This window comes from Panthera pardus, unplaced genomic scaffold, assembly GCF_024362965.1.
Source record: "Panthera pardus isolate Hobbes unplaced genomic scaffold, ASM2436296v1 HiC_scaffold_27, whole genome shotgun sequence".
In the NCBI taxonomy this organism is placed as follows: domain Eukaryota; kingdom Metazoa; phylum Chordata; class Mammalia; order Carnivora; family Felidae; genus Panthera; species Panthera pardus.
The window spans coordinates 40,821,536-40,842,960 of NW_026526843.1; the positions used below are offsets into that span (position 1 = coordinate 40,821,536).

Below are 21,425 nucleotides of genomic sequence, written 5' to 3' on the forward strand. Positions count from 1 at the left end.
TTCAAATACTGTCACATATTTTACTATATAAGTTTTAAAACATCAACAGTAGGTAGGAGAGTACAACGAATCCCCATGATTCTACCATCCAGTTTTAACATTTATCACCACATGGCCACCCTTCTTTCATGTATATTCTATGTACTCCCAAACCTACTGTTCTTTTTAAAGCAAATCTTTGAGATATCATTTTACCCATAAATAATTCAACGTGTATCTTTAAAGGACTTCTTAAAACAAAAAACATGATATCATAACACTATTAATAATAATAATTGTAATGTATTATCAAATATTGTGGTCAAATTTTTCCATGGTCTCATAAATTATTTGAATTTGGTTTGCTCACATCAGGATGCTTCAGATAAAATATGAATAAAATAATAAAATAAACAGAACACTTAAGATGAGTTTTAAATCACCTTTCTTTACCCTTCCTGGCCACATTCTCTTCTTTCCTCCCCTAGAGACAACTTATATCATTAATTAGCTATATATCTTTCCATTCCAGAATAGATTCCTATATATGTATCTATGAAAAATAAATAGTTTGGCTTTGGACGTTCTTAGAAATGTGTACAAATTAAATTATAATACCCTCTTGTAGTTTTAAAAACAGTTATAAGTTTTATACTCTTTCATTACTACAACTGTTCATTTGTAGTTTTCTTTTTTATTCTTGGTCAGTATTGCTAGAGATTTCTCTACTGTGTAAATCTCTTAAGAGAACCAGCTTTACGTTCCACTATTCTCTTTTTTGTTTTATATTTCACTAATTTGTTTGTAATTTTATTCTCGTATTTTACTGACTCTAAAATGGTATAGGGGTGCCTGGCTGGCTCAGTCAGTAGAACATGTGACTCTTGATATTGGGATTTGAATTACTTAAAAATAAAATATTTAAAAATACAATAAAATGCTGCAAATTTTAAAACACGTCATTATTTCATGTGCCACTAAAAAAATAGATTGCCAATTAAATAATGATGTAAAATTCATTTTGGAATGTGCATCCCAGTATCAGAGATGTTAAAATATGCAAAAATGGATATCTTGGAATTGATGACATATAGAATTTCTGTCTGTTTAATTTGGGTTTGATTTTCTCCATTAGATTTTTTTTTTAATTTTATTTAAATATAAGTTAGTTAACATACCATTAGATTCCTTTAAACATATTGAAACTTTTTTTATGGCCACATTATGGTTAATCTTGGTAAATGTTCCATGTGTACTTGAAAAGAATATGTATTCTGCCATTATTAGGTAGAGTGTTTTATAAATATTATGTCAAGTTGGTTGATAATGTTATATATTCTTACTGATTTACTGTCTAGTTTTTCCTATCAATTCTTGGGAAAGGGATGTTAAAGTCCTTAAACATAATTGTGGATTTGTCTGTTTCTCCACTCAATTTGTCAGTTGCCATTTACCTAGAAGCTTTATTGTAAGGTACCTACACATTTAGGATTAGCATGTTTTCCTCGACAGTTGTAAACAGTATAATATTCTTAACCGACTGAGTCACCCAGGTGCCCCAAGTGTGTCTCTTATATGCAGCATATAACTAGATTAATTTTTAAAACTGATGCATGAAAGCTTAACATGTTTTCATTTGTTGAAATTGTTGATGTATTTGGAATTATTTGTGCTATATAATTTTGTGGTTTTTCTTAATCATGCATTTTCTTTTCTACCTTCCATTGTCCTGATCAAATTTTCACAATTCCCCTTTTTTTTCTGTGCTGCTTTGAAAGTTATACCCCCTATACCTATTCTTTCAGCATGCCCTTAAAAATTTAACTTTCATGTTTGAAATTACAAAGCCTACAGATCATCAATCACTTCCTTTCTCAATAAAGATAAAATGACCTAACAATGTTTTCTCATCTTCCCACCTATCTTATTTTAAATAGTATTTTAGTTTTACTTTGTTTCAAATCACATGAAATTATTTACCATAGTTATTAATTTTTACTGCCTATTTTTAGTTATATTTACCAATATTTCACCAACTTCTTTCCTCATAATTTCTTCTAGCATTTTGATACTTATTTGGTTTATTTTCATTCTTTAGTAACTCTCATTGAGACAATATGAGTAATAACTCTCACAGTCTCTGAATATCTAAAAATATATATATATTTCACCCTCAAAGTTTGTTTAGATAGACATAGAATTCTAGGTTGGAAAACATTTTCTTTCAAGATTTTGAAGACATTTTCCATTATCTAAGGCATCTATTGTTGCTGGTAAGAAATCTTCCAGTCTAATTATATTTCTTTTGTAGATGAAAATGTGTTTTCTGTCTGGCAATTTAAGATTTAAATTTTTTTAATTTTTATATCTGAGAGAGTGAGCGAGCAGGGGACAGGCAGAGAGAGACAGAGACAGAGACTGTCTCTGACAGAGACAGAGACAGAGACAGTAAAGTAGGCTCCAGGTTCTGAGCTGTCAGCATAGGGCCCGACATGGGGCTCAAACTCACAAGTCATGAGATCATGACCTGAACTGAAGTCAGACGCTTAACCACTTAACTGACTGAGCCACCCAGGCGCCCCTCTTTCTGGCAGTTTTTAAGATATTTACTATCTGTGATGCAGTGGAGGTTCACTACGATGCATCTGCATATGAATTTAATTCTTCTGCTCAGGATTCATTGTGATCCTTCAACCTAATGATTAACATATAATCCTTAATTTTGAAAATGTATCCTTCAAATATTGATTCTTCTTGATTATTCTGTCTTCTTGGAACTTTTATTAGATATAAATTGAACCTTCTCACCCTATCCACCATGCCAGTTTCCCAGATGTTTACTAATTAATTACACACATTTCCATAATATTGGGAGTGTGATCTTTGTTTGGTTACATACATTATTCTTTTCTTTTACCTTGCCAAACTCTTTACCTATCTCTGGTGTGATTTCCTCTGTACCTATCTTCCAAATGTTCTAATTCTCTCTTCATCTACATTTGCTTCCTCTTCAACCCATTGTAAATATATGCCTTATGGTTTCTATTCACTCCTTTAACCTTTTAAACATGTATTTACTTGAAAGCCTCTTTCTGATTGGTTTCATATTTCTAGTTCCTAGGCTATAAATTTTCCCTACATATTACATCTGATCACATTGCCTCAAAGTGGTTCATTTTCTTGGCAAATCTGTAATTTTTTTAATCATGAATTTTCTACATTTTCTATGGGAGTCCCAAATACCCTAGGTTATAAGATGCCTCTTTGAGGCAGTTTCACACCTACCCTTGTCAAGACCTTAAGGGTTTCACTGATTTGAGATCAGATATTACTGTTAACTCCTTAGCTCAGTGTCCTCACCATTATAGTCCACTGAACTGTGACCACACCTCCACGTTGCACAGGTCTAAGATTCCAATTTCTCTCAGGTGACTTTTTCCTAACTATTGTCCAGAGGATAAAGAAAGCTCCTTGATACTTCCCCACACCAATGGACATACTTTCTCTGGTCCTTCATAAACTTCCAACATTATTTTAGTTCTACTTCACATGCAGGAGGCCTGTGGTCTGGACTCTCCTTGCCATATAATTATTATACCTCAGCCTATAATCATTCAGGTCTCTATCCAGTTCTGAAATGCCCAAGAGCAGTTTTAATTTTAGTTCCTACTCACTACTAAATTTAAGATGTTTTATTTCTAGCACCCAAGGATTTTTCATTCTTGCTCTGAGCTTTGTCATATATTTATAGTATAATGATTCTTCCCTTATTCTCTATGCTTTAATTTTGGTGGGGGGGATGCAGACTTCAGATCCTTTCATGGGCTTTTAATCTGCCAGACTGACAAGAAATCAACCGCAAAATAAGAACAACTCAAGGGGCTCGTGGGTAGCTCAGTCAGTTGAGCGTTCGATTTCAGCTCAGGTCATGATCTCATTGCTTGTGAGTTTGAGCCCCGCATCAGGCTCTGTGATGATAGCTCAGAGCCTGGAGCCTGCTTTAGATTCTGTGTCTCTGTCTCCACTCTTCCCCCACTCTCACTCTTTCTCTCTCTCTCTCTCTCTCAAAAATAAACAAACATTAAAAAAATAAAATAAAGAATAACTCAAAGAGCACAAAAGACATAAAGTGTTAAAAAGTCTAGTCCAGCGAGATGACCCCTTATAAGACCAGATTTAAACCAATCACTCTGAGGCACTAAATTGTCCTACAAAATTACTTCAGAAATGAGCCAAATATTCAAACCAGTCAACCCAATAGCAAAGAAAGCTTTACCTATATTTATTTAAGCTTTACCTATATTTATTTTCAAATAAAATTTAAACTTCCTACTTTATTCTTCTGGCAATTAAAAACAGTATATCTGACCGGACATACTGTCAAATAAACAAATTGCTAAGTATAAATTTGTTTACATTTACTTCCACTTTGGTGATGATACCAAATTATTTTAAAGTTGGGACCAGGATTTTGACAAGGACCTAAACTAATATAAATAAAAAACAAAAGAAAAACAACTATCTATAAATCTATTTAAAGTACTTCTTTTTTTTTTTTTAAATGAAATATTTTTATTTCAATTCCAGAGATGATATCATTTTTGGTGTAATGTGGCTTGACAAGTTGGGTTTTTTTTCTTTCAATCCAAAACAAAATATGTTATTTTCTTTTTTTTGCTTGTTTTTTATTTAGCAACTGTAGGTTTTATTTTAATTTTCATTACAAATTAGCCATCTACATATCTTTTTTTCTACCCCAATAAGAAGGCTAATCTTCAGTATTTGTCACTAACACCAGCCTTGCTCATCTTCAGCTATATTCACTTTCTTTTTTTTTCCCAATATATGAAGTTTATTGTCGAACTGGTTTCCATACAACACCCAGTGCTCATCCCAAAAGGTGCCCTCCTCAATACCCATCACCCACCTTTCCCTCCCTCCCACGCCCCATCAACCCTCAGTTTGTTCTCAGTTTTTAAGAGTCTCTTATGCTTTGGCTCTCTTCCACTCTAACCTCTTTTTTATTTAAAGTACTTCTATCGTGCTAAACATAGGCATGACACAAAGAATGCAGAATCAAAGCAAACAGTAATCTGTATATAATAATGTTCCATAAAGATTTCAAAAATAATAATCAACATCATCAAAGCAACATACATTGGAAAATGTTTGGTGTGTCAGGTCTATTTCCTCTTTGTGCAGAAGTTTCTGGCTGAGGTACAGGAATTCTACAAAAGATAAAAAAAGGATAACCAATAGTTACAAAAAGAGACTTCAATGAAAAAAAAACTAATTGGTCCATTCAGAATTTATTCTAACTCAATAGATTTAGAAATTGTATTGGTTTAGTTTCTTAAAGCACTGCATTAAAAAATTAAGGAGCATATATTCATATTATGAATAAACATGCATATATAACATAATTCAAATACTTCAGTAGATTTAAATATTCTTTTAATAAGGAGAATCCCACAAAAGGAAGTATTTATCTTTGTTAAATTTCAATGAAATATGGATATATATATATATATAATATATGTGTGTATATATTTCATTCTTTTGGACAGAAATTTAAAAATTAGTTCAATGGCCTATTTTCATCGTTGCTTTGTTCAAATATTCTGGGAAACCATCTGGCCTAATTCTCTAGCTTCAATTCAAAGTTTTCTACAAGCCTATGCTCCTTCCAGTTCGTATTCCTCTTTTGAAATTTAACTCCAGCATTATTTCCTAAAAGAAGCCATCCTTGATCTCTAGTCAAGGCTCACTGCTCCTTGTACATGCTGTCATAGCACCAGAAATAAACGTCTATCATAGCATTCATCACTCTGTATTGAAATTACAGGCTTATGAGTCTGTCTTTCCCACCAGATTCTGCTATAAGCTCTACAAAAGTATAGACTTTATTTATTTTTGTATCTCTATAGAATATCTACTCAATAACATTTTACTGAACTGTAATAAATGGAGGAAAAGGGAAGTATCTTATTTTGAAACTGAGGAGAAGCCTACTTTTATAAGGAAAGATTTCCATCTTGTGGGCTATCAGCATATTCCTGTGATGAGATTTTTCTATTGTTTTATTTCCACAACTAAAAGCATACAGTAAAACAGAAATGTCATATTGTTGAATGCCACCATAATATTGCTCAACTTATTTTATCAATGGATTTTTTTTCTTACAATGGTAGTATTTGTTACTTTGCTAGTGAGATATATTAATGAACTAAAAAGAAGCAGCTTTCATGAAGGAAGAATGCATCCATTTCTTTACCTTTAAACCCCTGAAAATAAAGGCATAATTATAGTTGTAATTTTACCTTTTTTTAATCACCAAAAATTTGGTATCTCCAGAAATTAGAAAGCTGAAAACATCAACTGTGAAAGTAATCTAACTAAAAAAATAGTTAAATTACATGTATCTTGAGATCCTTTAACAGCATGTATCTACTTTTTAATACATGTGATTAGGAAGTGACTTTTTCCATCTGAAACAAATTAGACGAAATAGTTTCCCAAACCCTAATAGCATTATTACATTGTACAGAAGTTTTAAAAAAGTGGCTTAGGAGATTTTTACTGGAATATGTAATTTGTATGACATAAATGTCTTAAAGGTAAGGGGCTAAATGACAGAAGTGGAGGTATACAATGTCAATGGGTATCAACTGAGGAAACAAAAAAAAAATTAAAAGTGAAAAGATAAAAAGTATAGAAAAATAACAGAGGAAGAAAGGGAAAAGAGCTAAAAGAAGAGAACACTGCATATGCTGGGTAGGGGCAGAATAGTATAGAATTATGTCACAGGCTGGAAGTTATACTCTAACCTTGTCCTTTTCATGAACTTATCAACCTTAGATAAAAGTCATGCAGATGCTAAAAAATGCCATTCCCTCATCTGCGTAACAGGATTATAATTAATATTATTGAAGTCTTAGAAAGTGTCTCACGCAAAGAAATTAAAGGTACTTAATATATATACACACATGTATAAATGCTATATTTTATCTTTTCTGCATCTTAGATTCCTCCAAGTCAAAAATAATTAAAATGGTTATAAATGGAGTTAAAGTGTTCTAAGGTTCTAGCATTATCAGGAATATAGGACAATAATTTGCATTTAACTACAATAAATTAAGTGTTCAGACTGTAATTTATAGAGTAACCACTCAACAACATGTAACCAAAAGAGGGGAAACTGAATAATTAAAACTCTTTGATTAAGCAGTACAAAAATTGATATAAACCCAAATATATCACTAACTTCACTAATACAGGGAACAAATAGTTTAAGTAAAAGACAAAGATTGCTATATAAGATTAAAAAACCAATTACGTGCTACTTAAAAGTGACAACCTTAAATGCGAAGACACAGGTTCAAAGTAAGATGGATGGAATATACTGTTAAAGGCCTAATCAAAAGGCAATTGCTACAGGTATATTAGCATTAGACAAAGCAGACTTTGAGGCAGAAAACACTGTGACAGATAAAGGAAATTTCATAGTAACAAAGAGAGCAATCTATCAGGAAGATACCACAATTCTAAATATGTATCCAGTAACATATTTCCAATATATATTAAACAAAAACAGAACAGGAGAAATATATCTTTAATCATAGTGGATGTTAACACACCTGTCTCATTAGTTGATGGAAAAAGCAGACAGAAAATAAGTAAGGATACAAAAGATATAATCAACACAATCAATATCCTTGGACCTAATTTACATAATAGAACACTGTATCCAACATTGAAAGAATTCACATTATTTTCGGGTACATATGAAGCATTTACCAAAACTGACCATATGATCAACTTAAGGAAAGTCAACGCATTTCAAGGGATGAAAATAATCCACAATATTTTCTCTTTCCAGAGTGGATAAGCTGAGGTAAATAACAAAAAAGTTAACTAGAAATCCTTAAGTGACTAGAAATTAAACTATACACTTCCCCATGAGTCAAAGAAGAATCACACGGAAAACTAAAAATTGTTTTTAATTACCTGAAAATTGAAGTAGTAGGTAGCTAAAGCAGTGCCTAGAAATATACAGCATTAGATGCATATATTAGAAAAGAAGAGCCAAAATTCAAAGACTTAAGTATCTAGCTCAAGTAGCTAGAAAAAGAATAGCAACACTGATTCAGAAAAAAAGAAAACACAAATTACAAGTATCAGGAGTTAAAAGGGGACATTAATATAGATTGTACAGAAATATAAGACAATAAGATCTTATGAATAATTTTATACCAAAAATATTACAATCTAGAGGTAAATATCAAATTCTTTGAAAAATAAAACTGACAAAGGAATAGAAAATATTAATATTCTAAAATCTATTAGAAAAATTAAATCACAATCTTCCCAAAAAAGCCTCTGATCCAGATAGTTTCATTGAACATTAATTCTAAACATTTAAAAAAGTAGTAACACTCATTCTAGGAATGCATGGATGATCCAATACTCAAAAAATTAATTTAATTAACTACATGAAAAGAAAATAAAACTCAACAGATCAACAGATTCAGTATAAACATTTGACAAAATTCAACTCACATTCATGAGAAAAATTTAGAAAGCTAGGATTAGAAGGAAACTTCCTTAATCTTTGTCTTGGTTATCCTTCTACTTTAGAAAAATCAAATCTGTTAATCATTTATGATTCATAGTGGATGAATTTTATATAGGAAAGATTCATGCTTAGATAACTGGTGAACAAATGTAAGCTATAATATTTTAAATTCAAGTAAAATACTTAAATAAAATGTATTGTTTGTAATTCCTCCTTTTTAAACTCATTGTCACTTAGTCCATGCCGAGTGTAGCAGGTAAGAGGGCTTCTGTTATGGGTTGAATTGTATCTCCTCCAAATTTCCTGTTGAAGTCCTAACCGCCAGTACCTCAGAATGTAATCTTATTTGGATATAATTTCACTGAAGATATAAATTAGTTAAGTTAAAGTCATACTGGGGTAGGGTAGACCCCTCATCAAACGTATCTGATGTCCTTTTGAAAAGGGAGAATTTAGACATAGACACAGAGTGGGGGTGATATTTCTACAAGCCACAGAATGACAAAGATTGCCAGCAAACCAACAGATGCTAGGGGAAAAGCAAGGGGTAGATTCCTTCTCAAAGTCCTTAAAACAAACTGACCCTGTGGACACTTTGATCTTGGTCTTCTAGCTTACAGAACTGTGAGACAGTACTTTTCCATTGTTTAAGCCATACAGTTTGTAGTACTTCATTATAGCAGCCCTAGAAAATTAATGCAGATTTTGGTTACCAGCACTACCACCAGTACAGTGGAGTGCTACTGTAACAAATAATTTAAAATGGGGAAGTGGCTTTGGGATTGAGTATTACATGGAGGCTGAAAGAGTTTTGAGGTGAATATTAGAAAAACTCTAGATTTTCTTGAAGACAATGTCTGTAGAAATATGGATTTTGAAGGAGACTTTGTTGAGGGCTCAGAAAGAAGAGAGCTGTAGAGAAAACTTGTTGTCTTGGAGAATATATATATCATTATGAACAGAATGTTGCTAGAAATATGAATGTAAGAAGTACTTCTGGTTAGGTTTCAGACAGAAATGAGGAATGGGTTATTGGAAACTGGATGAAGGGTGATCCTTGTTATGAAGTGGCAGAAATCTTGGCTGAATTGTGCTGAATGGCAGGTGAAACCTGTATGCAATCAACTTGCATATTTAGGTGAAGAGATTTCTAAGCAAAGTGGTGAAGGGGAGCCTGGTTTCTCCTTATTGCTTACAGTACAATACAAGAAGGGAGAGAGAAATTGAAAATAAAATTATTAACAAAAAAGGAACCAGAGCTTTGATATTTGGAAAATTCTCAGCTTATCTATACTGCAAAAAATTAGAAAGCTTCCTCTGGAGGGAACACCAAGGGTGTTGTTGGACAGTCCTTTGCCCAAGAGATTAGGTTTGTGATTTGTGGATCCAATCAATCATCTCAGTAGGCATGCTACTAGCTTGGACTGAAAGGGACATAGGTAGGATGAAATGAAGAAAGGGCTGTCTAGGATTCTATTCAGGAAATGAGTTGATAAGAGATATTCAGCTGTGATCATGTGTTATCCTTCAAGAAATGGGACAATGATCCTGAGGGTAAAGTCCTGATACTACTAGGCTTTCAATTTGCTTGTGACTCATGACCCCCTTCCCTTCCAATTTCTCCCTTTTGAAATGGGGATGCTTATCCTATGTTTGTCCCATTGTTGTGTTTTGGACAGATAAACAGGTCTAGTTTCACAGGCTCACAGATGTAAAGAATTTTGCCCCAGGATGAATCACTCTGCACTTCATCCGCATATGATTTAGATGATGCTTAGATGAGAGTTTAGACTCAGAGTTGATGGTGGTATGATTTAAGACTTTCTGGGATGTTATTATGGGTTGAATGTATTTTACATGTGAAAAGGATATGAATTTTTAGGGACCAGATGGCAGACTATTATGGGCTGAATTATGTCCCTACTAAATACCAGTAGGACTAATATATAACCAATTACATTTTCAACAACCCTCAGAATGTGACCTTATTTGGAAACAGGATCAATGAAGATATAATTGCTTAAGATGAAATCTTACTGGAGTAGATCAGTACTCCAGAGCACGTCCCTAATCTAATATGGCTGGTGTCCTTACAAGAAGAGAAAATTTGAACACAGATACACACACAGGGGAAAATTCCATGTGAAGGTGAAGACAGAGATTGGAGTGATGCTTCTAGAAGCCAAGGAATGCCAAAGATTTCCAGTAACCACCAGAAGCTAGGGGGGAGGCATGGAACAGATTCTTCCTCACAGCCCTCAGAAGGAAGTCACTCTGCCAGTATCTTGATCTTGGAATTCAGCAGCCCTAGAAAACTAATACCACTTCTAGTATAATTGGTCATTTTACAGGGTAGAAATAAGCCAAAACAATTAATATGCTATGTGTATACTTAATACAAATGACTTACAATTTGGCACATGGCCCTTGCAGAATTCTTTTTTTCTTGGTAGGGCTCAAACTTTCATGTGTAGCTGGAAAATACTGAGAGCCCATAGGATCATCATCTTGATATTGTTTATTATTATCTCTTTCCTGACTTTGATTTTCTTTTCTAGTTGCTTGGGATGTTGAGGGTCGGTTAGCATTCTAAAACCAAAAATTCAGAGAAAACATTTTAAACTAATTAAAAAAAATATTTTTCTTAAAAGATTGTATAATTTTAGTTTACCCATTTTTTATAATCTTAAGATTTATGACAACATTTTACAACATAAAAGTGCTTTTTATAAAGCTAATTTATAGATAGGATTATATTTATCCTAATTAATGCAACTGGTATTAAACATTTTTTTAAAGGAAGATAAACAAAAGTTTTTCTTATGCTTGTATAACTGAAAAATTGAATTAGATACTTATTTCCATGAATATAAACCTTAGAAATAATTTTTACAAATATAAATTCAGGGAAAAAATTAACTTATTTGTCTTGATTGTGCCTAGATTCCAGTAGTGGCCTTTTCTACTAGAACCTTTATCATACCAAAGTCATTGCTACCTCTTACAAAATCTGGGTGAGACTGCCATGCCAAATATAAAGGTAAAAACTTCCTGTGAAAGTGTTCCTATACTTCTCTGGCCTGGACAAAAGGAATGGAATAATCATATATACCACCTGGGAATTTAAATAAAGAGAATCACAATGGGATTCAATTATGCACAAAGCAAAAACAAAACACCAAGTTTTGAGGGCCTTGGGAAATATCAGAGGCTGTGACCTTTAGCCCAGCCTGCTCCAAAATAAATGATAGAAAAAGGAAATAAACAAAAAAACAAATGATTTTTTTTTCTGAGGTTTACTATCATCAAGAGTCAATACATGTGAGTTCAGAATAAAACGTACAAGGTACCGATTGTAATTTTGATCACAGTGCTTTCAAAGATATGCTATTAATTCTCTGGCACCATACCCGAAGTGTTTCTGATGCTGAGGCATTTTCAGTTGCAGTGGCATGGGGGATATACTTTATAACAGTAATTATCCCCTGAATTGCAATGCGCTTTTGTTCCCTATACTGCAAGTCTTCAATCTCCTTCCTCACTTCACTTATAGCTGTCAAGAGCGACTCAACTGAAAAAGAATAATTCCAAAGAAACTGTAAGTTTTAAAGAACTGAAATGATAAAAATAAGAATTAGATTTGCAATGTCATTTTACAGTATGGAATCATAAACTTGCTATATAAGTTAAATTTGTGAGATTTCTTTTTATACTTGGCATCATCCCTTATGTAATTTTTATAAAATAGGCAAAATATACTTATCAGTTAAACTGTGATACAGTTTTTTAGCCTGGAGTCTTGATTTTAAACAAATTTTACATACTGAATGGACAGCTGACCCTTGAACAACATGGGAGTTAAGGGAACCAAATCCCATGAAGACCAAAATCCATGTATAACTTTTGACTCCCCCAAAACTTTACTAATAGACTACCATTGACCACAAGCCTTAGTGACAACATACAGCTGATAAGCACATACAATAAAGTAACTTAGAGAAAAGAAAATGTTATTTAAAAAATCGTAAGAAAAAACATTTACAGTACTGTATGTATATTTACTGAAAAAGTTGCATAGAAGTGGATCTGTATAGTTCAAACCTGTGTTGTTCAAGGGTCAATTGTAATTTACATATTTCAAACTATAAAGTGCACAGAAACACACATTTTAATATACACAACCATATATTATGTATTGCTGGCATAATGAAGTACAAGACGATGCCAGTATTTAGAAGATGATAGATTAGTATTTTAAAGTTTCTCTTTTTTTCCCCCGAACCATGCAATTATCCCACAGCTTAAAAAAAAAGAATGCATTTATTTTAAACTTTTCAACCATCATATCTAATTCTTCTAAAATAAATTAATGTTAGGCTTTTTATCAGTACTTGTTCTGCATCTAATTTATTTTGGTGTCATTTTTATTTAAAGATAGTGCTCAATTGTGTAATATCCAATATGTATCATTCCACAAGAGTAACATAATACAGTGTCAATATCTTGATATCAAATTATCCAGTGTCTCCTTTGATATCTTTAGTCTCTCTAGGTAATGTCATAGGAATTGGGATCTATTAAAGTCAGATTTGATCTCAGTAACATTAAATCAAGATATGATGCCCAGTTAGTCATCATCTATGTTCTCCCTTATTCTAATCTAATAAAATCCAAGTATTAACCTTTAGGAGTCACCACACGTATTTTTAGGTCTTAATAAAGACAAAATTTTTATCAGTGAGTGTTGTTACACGTTACGATATACATATACATAGCACATAAACATATACATAACTAGCAATTACTTAGTACCTTTGACAGAATTACTATACTTCGAAAATGTCTCTGGCACTGGTGGATAGGGGTAATATCCACCAATAACAGTAGTCCTCACTTCCTCAGAATCAGTCCTTGTTTTAATCCAATGAATAAAGTTTTTTACCTTGATATCGTTGGTGTATGGCTGGCCTCTGTGACCTTTTGTAAGAAGGGTAAAACCAAAAAATGAGAAAAAAAATCGCTGTAATAAACTTAAAGGATTTTTTTGTATAAAAACAGTTTAATATTACAATAGTCTCTTATGTCACCAAGAAAAGAAGTCAAGTTCACTTATTCACCGTGTAGCAGATTACACTTGATATGTATACAAAAATTATCAGACACTAAACCAATCCTAAATTGAGAAGGAAATCAGACATATTAGAGTTTAAGTGGACTAAAGTGTAGCTATCTATAGGATACTGAAAAGTCATAACAAAAAAAACTAATAATCTGGATTTTTCTAACTATCAAAATGGTTGGCATCTTCTTAAAAATTGATTTTTAAATCATGTATTCACCTAAAGGTATGGCATCATGTTGAAAATGAATAGCCTATAATATAGATCAGCATTTAAATTCATGTTCTTAAAACATACTTAACAGTGCCATTTATATCTGATATTGTTAGTATTTATAAAAGGAAGTGTTGACAAAGATGTGTATTACATCCTTCCTAGGATTCTTCTATTGACAAATTTCTTAATGATTAACATGGTAGTATTTTAGTAAACACACCACACTATTTCTTTACTCATTTGGAACCTTTTATCTTTATTGTTTTGACCCTGTTATAAGAAAGAATAGAGAAAAATAATGTACTTGTAGACAACTAGTGAGACTCTTCTTGCTATGTAAGTAAAATTTGAGATCAGGGACCAAAATCTGATTCATATTTTTAGTTAGTATTTAAAAATAGTTAATTGTATCAATATTGTGATATAGGGCCTAACAATCTTCAATCTATCAAGCAATTTATGATTATCTACCTTACATCAGGTAGGAATTAGAAGTTAACCAAAGGACATCAAAGCAATTCTCCAGTGAGTCAGAAAATCATTGCTTCAGTCATAAATAATTCAGAAGCAATATATTTCATGGGCTAAATATTCTTTGTTAAAACATTCTCGCAATGATTAAGGAAATTAAAATAAAGCTATCTTGTGGTCAAATGTTTTAATGTAAACGTTAACTTAGTCAGTAGAAAATATATTACATCTCCAATAAAATATAAACAAATTGCTCACCAGTAAGAAACACTCGGCTCTCATTTGTAGTGGTTAGGTAAAGCAGTTTAGGTACTTGAGCATCATTCCTGACAAGTTTCAACTGAGTACACACGAAATATGTCACTGTAGAAAATGGAAACAGGAAATAACTTCTGCATTTCAAAGAGGACATATCAAGATCAGGATCTAACACAGTACCTCTCAAACCTTAATAAACATAGGAATCACCTGGGACAGTTGTTAAAATGCAAATTAAGAATCAGTAGTTTCAGAGTGGGGCCTGAGATTCTCTACTTCTAATAAGCTCGAGGTGATACTAGTGTTGCAGGTCCTGTGACCACACTTGGAACAACAAGGATCTAACAGTTAACCTTTTCCTTTAGATATGGGATCTAACACTTACTTTTCCTTTAGAAAGTACAATGGCTGCACCTAACTGAAGTCACTGCTTGCTGCACAGTTGAAGACTGCAACAGTCTTTCTAATCAGGCACACAACTGAGTATGAATAGTTATTTCCTACAGAGAAAAAAAAGCTTAGTTTCTCCAGGATGCTTTTACTGATTAACCCAATCTAACACTGATCCCTGAATTACTCTCCTTCCACCAGATAGGGGTATGCATTATTAACTTAAATTTGTTTATGCAGGTGTTTATCTTAATTAGACCTTAAGCCTCATGACAGGGCTTATACAACCTATTCTCTTCTATTCACCTTGCTGAATTGTTTTTAACTGTCAGTTACTAAGGTAAAGTTTCTTAAAGCCAACAACATTTAAAATTTTTTTAACTCATTACATACCCAAACAGTTATGGTCTTATGAACTAGGAAATGAGGAAATAAATGTAAATACTTATAATCTCACAATAACGGTTAAGTTCTCATTTGAAATAAATATTTCCCTAGAGTATGATAATAACTATAAACTCATTTACTATATCTAACATTTCCTACTTCTTTATTTGGGCAATAAAAATAAGGGAAATCTGTTGAAATGACTAAGAATAATTCCTACTTTATATTACTGTCCTTTATTTAAAAACCATACAAATACGTCACTATTCATGGTTAAAGATTTTGATATAGGAATATTAAAGAAACATCTACTTCTCACTTCATGACTGTTAAAAACCAGACATTCCGACCCGACACCTTTTAGCTGTCTGACATCCAGGAAATTACTTAACCCTTCTGGACCTTTGTTTCCTTACCTGTAAATTTGTAAAAACATCAACTTTTAAAAAGGTAACTAGGAGCACAAAATGAGATAGCATCAACAAGCATCTGGTACATAGTAAACAATATTAGTTCCCCCTTAGCTCTTCAGTTTCCTTAATCAAAAGTGAAAAAGATGCTCTACTCCCAAAGGATTCTGGTATTATTCCAGAAGACAGTTGGTCATGTTCCCCTTCATAGGCCTAAAGCCCCCTTAATACTCATCATTCATTTAATAATTTTTTTTCATCTTGGTCAAAAGATGAAAATAAATTGTGATCATTGTCAACTATTGTGCTAGAGTAAATCTCACCAAGGTCACCTTTCTTAGAGAGATGCACTTCACATTATCATAAGAAACAGAACATGCATACTTGGCAACATTTCTGTGAAAAAAATAATTATCTGAAAGTTATGCCAGCTTGTTTGAAGTGGCTACAAAGAGAGAGGCTCTGGCCATAAAACCTACATAAAACGAGGTAACAGAATTGTCATCAGAAGTCATCACTACCAATCACTTATGTCCTGAGAGAAGTTACATGAGAAATCATAGCCCAGCTCACCTTGGAAGCTCATGCCTTGGTTTAGCAAAAACTCTTTCTGCCTTCTGAACAGTTGGGGTGAGGTTTAATTCTATTCAGATATATTTTAAAGTTTTAATTTCACAAGCTGATGACAGAATCTAATAAGGTAATAACTGAATGGTGTGTAATGCTGTTTTGCAACAGCCACTAAAGGGGTAGCACAACAGCTCTGTATACGGTCTCTAGATATCCTGATGTTCTACAATTTTTACCTTGTTGACGATTTTAAAAATTACAGGTGGTCAAGATTGGAAGATTTCCCAATGTTGGCAAACATTTCACAATCAGTATTTTATTCATATAATCACTTGAAAAATAGTAAAATAGCATACAGTATCTATAATAGCTTTATGCTACAAGTTGATACAAGGAAAAATTCATTTAATTTGCTAAAAAGTATTAAATATACTTCTTTTCTTATCATAATAGATCAGAAAACTAACTTGTTGTATAAAATATATAGTAGGGCATACCTAAAATGTTTTCAAATGAATAAAATTAGTGGAAAAAATACCTAAATATCTGAATAAATGCAAGGAGGAAAGGTCAACACCAAAGTGAAACACTGACCAGCTGCTAAAATACCACCAATCTAACATTAATTTAAAACTCAAATGAAATCATACTTACATTGTCCTTACTTAATTACACAAAATGTCAATCCCCTACCAATCAATTCTATACTAGTAAAGTCTTCGTTGTCTTTTTTGGGGTCTACTTAGTCAATTTTCAAATGGATACAAAGGGAATTGAGTACCTATGCTTTAGTTTCACTGAATGTTAAGCTTTTATGCCTGAAATGCTAATAATGAGCAATGATAAAAGCACCTGTTTTCTGAAAAACTGGTTTCAAACCCAAATCAACTCTGAATAGAAAACCAGAAGGTGGTTAATTTCTGTAACACCAAATATAATAATATAGAAAAAATTTAAACATGCTATCACACTGCTTGAATTTGCTAACTCAGTATCATGCTCCTCTGTAAGTCAGTACACTGTAACATTTTTTTAAGTCAATGCCCCCCACTTCCAAAAATAAAAAGATAAAAATATTGGACTGAATACTTGGGTAAATATTTTCAAAGATTTCTGGCTGAGAAGTAGAAAACAGCTCCACTATAAATGGTTGTTCTGAAGTCCCGTCAGCAATGTGAATCCAGCGATATGACCAAAAATCTTCACGGCTTTCTATATGGATAGAATATTAGAATAAATGAAGGTAACCAATTATGCATGTATGAACACAGAACTATTCACTGAAATACTTTCATGACTTTCAATTTTAAAAGCTTACCTTTCTTTTTTGACCTCTGGACCCTTCCTACAAAAACTAAAATGCCAATAACATCACAGATATGATTTTCTGGCATATCATCCAATTCTGATCTAAAAAAAGGAAAATTATTAAATACTGTATCTTTAAACACTGAAAAAGCATTCTAAAATTATGACTGTGAAAATGTTTACCTATATAATTGATAGGACATAATTTGGGGGTAGATTTTGAGCCATAATAATACATTGTTTCAGTGTCTAATGTTAAAAATTAATACTTAAGGTATTTTACACAAGGCCATTTTACCTTGTGATAAAGCGGTGATTTAATTTTGGCAATCTCCATTCAGGTTTCACCTGCTTTTCTGGAATGATAATTATGTTAGTTGGAGGATCTCGGAGGTTGAGGCAGATTTCTGAAAAACAAATATATTACTTTAATATGACATTTGATACAGATAAAAAATACACAGGTGTACAAATCACACAGCACAATATTAGATTGAACTCTTTGGAGCCCACCACTAACCTTCATCAAAAGCTTTCTTCTACTTACTCCTACATTAACATATCTACTTATCTCTCCACCAAAAGTTAGCCATTCTTTAAATTTTATCATTTTTCTTTTAAAAAAAGTTTTTTATCATTTATATTTTTTGCCCAAAATACTGTTTATCTTTGTTTTTAAAAATTTTTTATGCTTTTATTTTATTTTTGAAAGACAGAGTGCAAGTGGGGTAGGGGCAGAAAGAGAGGGAGACACAGAATCCCAAGCAGGCTCCAGGCTCTGAGCTGTCAGCACAGAGCCCCACACAGGGCTTGAACTCAGGGAGTATGAGATCATGGCCTGGGTTGAAGTCAGATGCTTAACCAACTGAGCCACCCAGGCATCCCTGTTTCTTAACTTTATATGGATAGACTCATACCACATCCAGTGTTCTAAGGTTACACTTTATGGTCCTAAAATTCATCCATGTAGCTGCATGTAGTGCTTTTATTTTCTTATTCCCACTGCTGAATAATGTTCCAAGGTGTTGACATATTACAATTTTATTTACCCATTGTTGTGTTGATCGACATTTGGGTTATTTCTTGTTTTTGCTATTACAAACAGGGTCACTATGAACTTTTTGTACATGTCTCCCTGTGCACACAGGCAAAATTCTTCTAGGGTATTATACCCAGGAGGGAAACCCTGGATTGTATAATGTGAAAATGTTCCACTCTACAGGCTAATTCCTAACTATTTTCAAGTAATTAACCTATTTATAGTTCTACCAGCAATGTGTAAGAATTCCATTGATCAATATCCTCTCCAAATTTTGCTACTGTCAAATGTATTTTTTGTCAATCCAGTGACACAAAATGACAATTTGTGGTAGTTTTATTTTGCACTTCCCTTATCATTAATCATGTTGAACATTTCATATACTTATCATTCATTCATGCATTCTTTTTTGTGAAATACCTGTTTGTGTCTTTTTCCCACTTTTCTATTGGATTGTCTTTTTCTTATTTATTTGAAGGACTTCTTCATATATATCGAATACTAATACTTTGTTGATTATATTATTGCAAATATATTCACCCAGTCTGTGGATTGTTTTTCATTCTTTTCATGGTGTCTTTTGATGAAAAAAAGTTTCTAATTTCAATGTAGTCAGGTTTAATAATCATTCATTTACAAATACTATTTCCTGTATCTTATCCAAGAAATCCTTCCTTATCCCAAGGTCAAACACATATTTCTTACAAGTTCTTCTAAAAATTTTGGCTTTTACATTTGATATATCTGGAATTGGCTTTTTATACGGTATGAGATAGGGATATAATGTCATTTTTTCTCCAATTTTTAATTATTCCAATACTATTTACTGAATAGTTCTTCCTTTCTTTATGATCTGTACAGCACATATACCCTATCAAAATTTTGTGTGTTTAGGGCTATTTCTCAATTGAATTGTGATTTTCTTATCATTCTGTTTACACCTATACCAATATTACATGACCATAAATTCTTTTATATTAACTTATGATATTTGTAGGACAAGTCTTCACTCACTCTGCAGCTCCCTACTACTTTTCTTCAGAACTGTTTTGACTACTTTTGATAATTATGTGCCTTCATATAAATTTTAGAATCAGTTTGTCAGTTCCAGGAAAAAAAATCTTATGGAATAGGACTGAATCTGCAGATCAATTTGGGGGTACTTGACACACTTACAAAATTGAGACTGACTTCCTACATGGGATATTTCTCCATTTATTTAGAGAATTTTTAATGTCTTTCAATAAAGTATTATAATATCTCCAAACAGGTCTTACTTATCTTCTGTTAGATTTATTTCTAGATACTTCGTAATTATTGTTGACAAGGTAAGTTATTTTTTTAAAATTACAATTCCTAACTGTTATTGTAGTACACAAAATCAACTGACTTTGGTATACTGGTCTCATAGCTAACTTTGCCAATATCTTACTATTTTTATTTAATACTTTGTGTTATTTTGTACATTCTTTGTAGAAATTCTAATTTGTTAATAATGACAGTTTTGTGCTTTTCCTTAAAATCCTTATGATTTTAATGCATTTTATCTTCACTTTGGCTAGGGCAGCCAGTATAACAAATAAAAACAGGAATATGAGACATCCATGTTCTCCATTTGAAAAAGGAGTGTTTTTAAATTTTCCCTACTTAAAGGTGTGTTTGTTTTGTTTTTATTTTGTAAACATCCTTTATCGGGTTAAGGAAAGTTCCTTCTCTTGCTATTTTCTTTTTTAAATTTATGAATTGGTGTAAAAATTTCACAAATGCCTCTTGTGCCTCTATTAGGATGACCATTATCTTCTTTAATCTGTTGATGTGAGGAGTGACACTACAGATTTTCACATGTAAAATCAACTTTGCATTGCTGGAGAACGATGCAACTTAGTCACACTGAGTAATCACTTTTTACATAGAAGTGAATTCAGTTTGCTAATATTCTATTTAAAATATCTATATATATTCAAGGCTGAAGCTAGCCTTTAATTTTTCTCTTTCATACTATTTTTCTTTAGTTTTATCAAGGTCATATTGGTAGCAAAGAATGAGTTAGAAAGTATGCCTTCTTATTTTATTCTCTAGAATAGTTTTGTATTGATATATTCCATGAATTTTCAGTAGAATTTGCCTATAAAATGACAGATGCTTTGTGGAAAGATTTTAAAACTTTGATTCAATTTCTTTAATAGTTATATAGCTATCTGGGCTTTCTATCTCCTTTTATGCAGTAGTAAATATTTTCTAAGAATTTGCTGTGTAGGAAACAAAGATTAAAACAGGACAAAGACACTTAATTTTTCATCCTGCCTATTATCAGCCATGTGACTAGAAAATTCATTTAACCTTTATGAGTTTTAGTCTTTTCGCATATAAGTGAGGAACGTTTGTGTTACATATTACCTTGCACCCAGACAACAGTCTGCATTTTACAAAGCACTTTCATAGTCATAGTTACTTGATTATATTTAAGTTCCCTCCCAGCTACAAAATGCCAGGGTTTTTAATGAAATAAACAGCCCCTTCCCACCAAAACCCAAAACACTTATCTCAATAGGTATTATACAAAACAGTCTGAAAAACTCAAGATTTTTAGATGTTGGATTACTACTTGGTGATCAAAAAGAATGAGTGGAGGAGCCAAGATGGCGGAACAGCATGGAAGTTTTTTGTGTGTCTCGTGTCCATGAAATATAGCCAGACCAACA

At 32.4% G+C, this 21,425-nt stretch overlaps 1 protein-coding gene across 1 annotated transcript in view; it reads right to left on the reverse strand.

The window, feature by feature from the left end:
- The window catches only part of RADX (RPA1 related single stranded DNA binding protein, X-linked), a 70,128-nt gene that overhangs the window by 26,553 nt on the left and 22,150 nt on the right, over positions 1–21,425 (reverse strand). Inside the window, exons 4-11 of the mRNA XM_019435694.2 lie at positions 17,983–18,091; positions 17,695–17,786; positions 17,466–17,588; positions 14,620–14,724; positions 13,367–13,531; positions 11,965–12,125; positions 10,965–11,143; positions 5,137–5,207 (exon numbers count right to left, since the gene is read on the reverse strand). Coding sequence (XP_019291239.1) covers positions 5,137–5,207; positions 10,965–11,143; positions 11,965–12,125; positions 13,367–13,531; positions 14,620–14,724; positions 17,466–17,588; positions 17,695–17,786; positions 17,983–18,091 — 1,005 coding nt within the window. The remainder of the gene's footprint in view (positions 1–5,136; positions 5,208–10,964; positions 11,144–11,964; positions 12,126–13,366; positions 13,532–14,619; positions 14,725–17,465; positions 17,589–17,694; positions 17,787–17,982; positions 18,092–21,425) is intronic.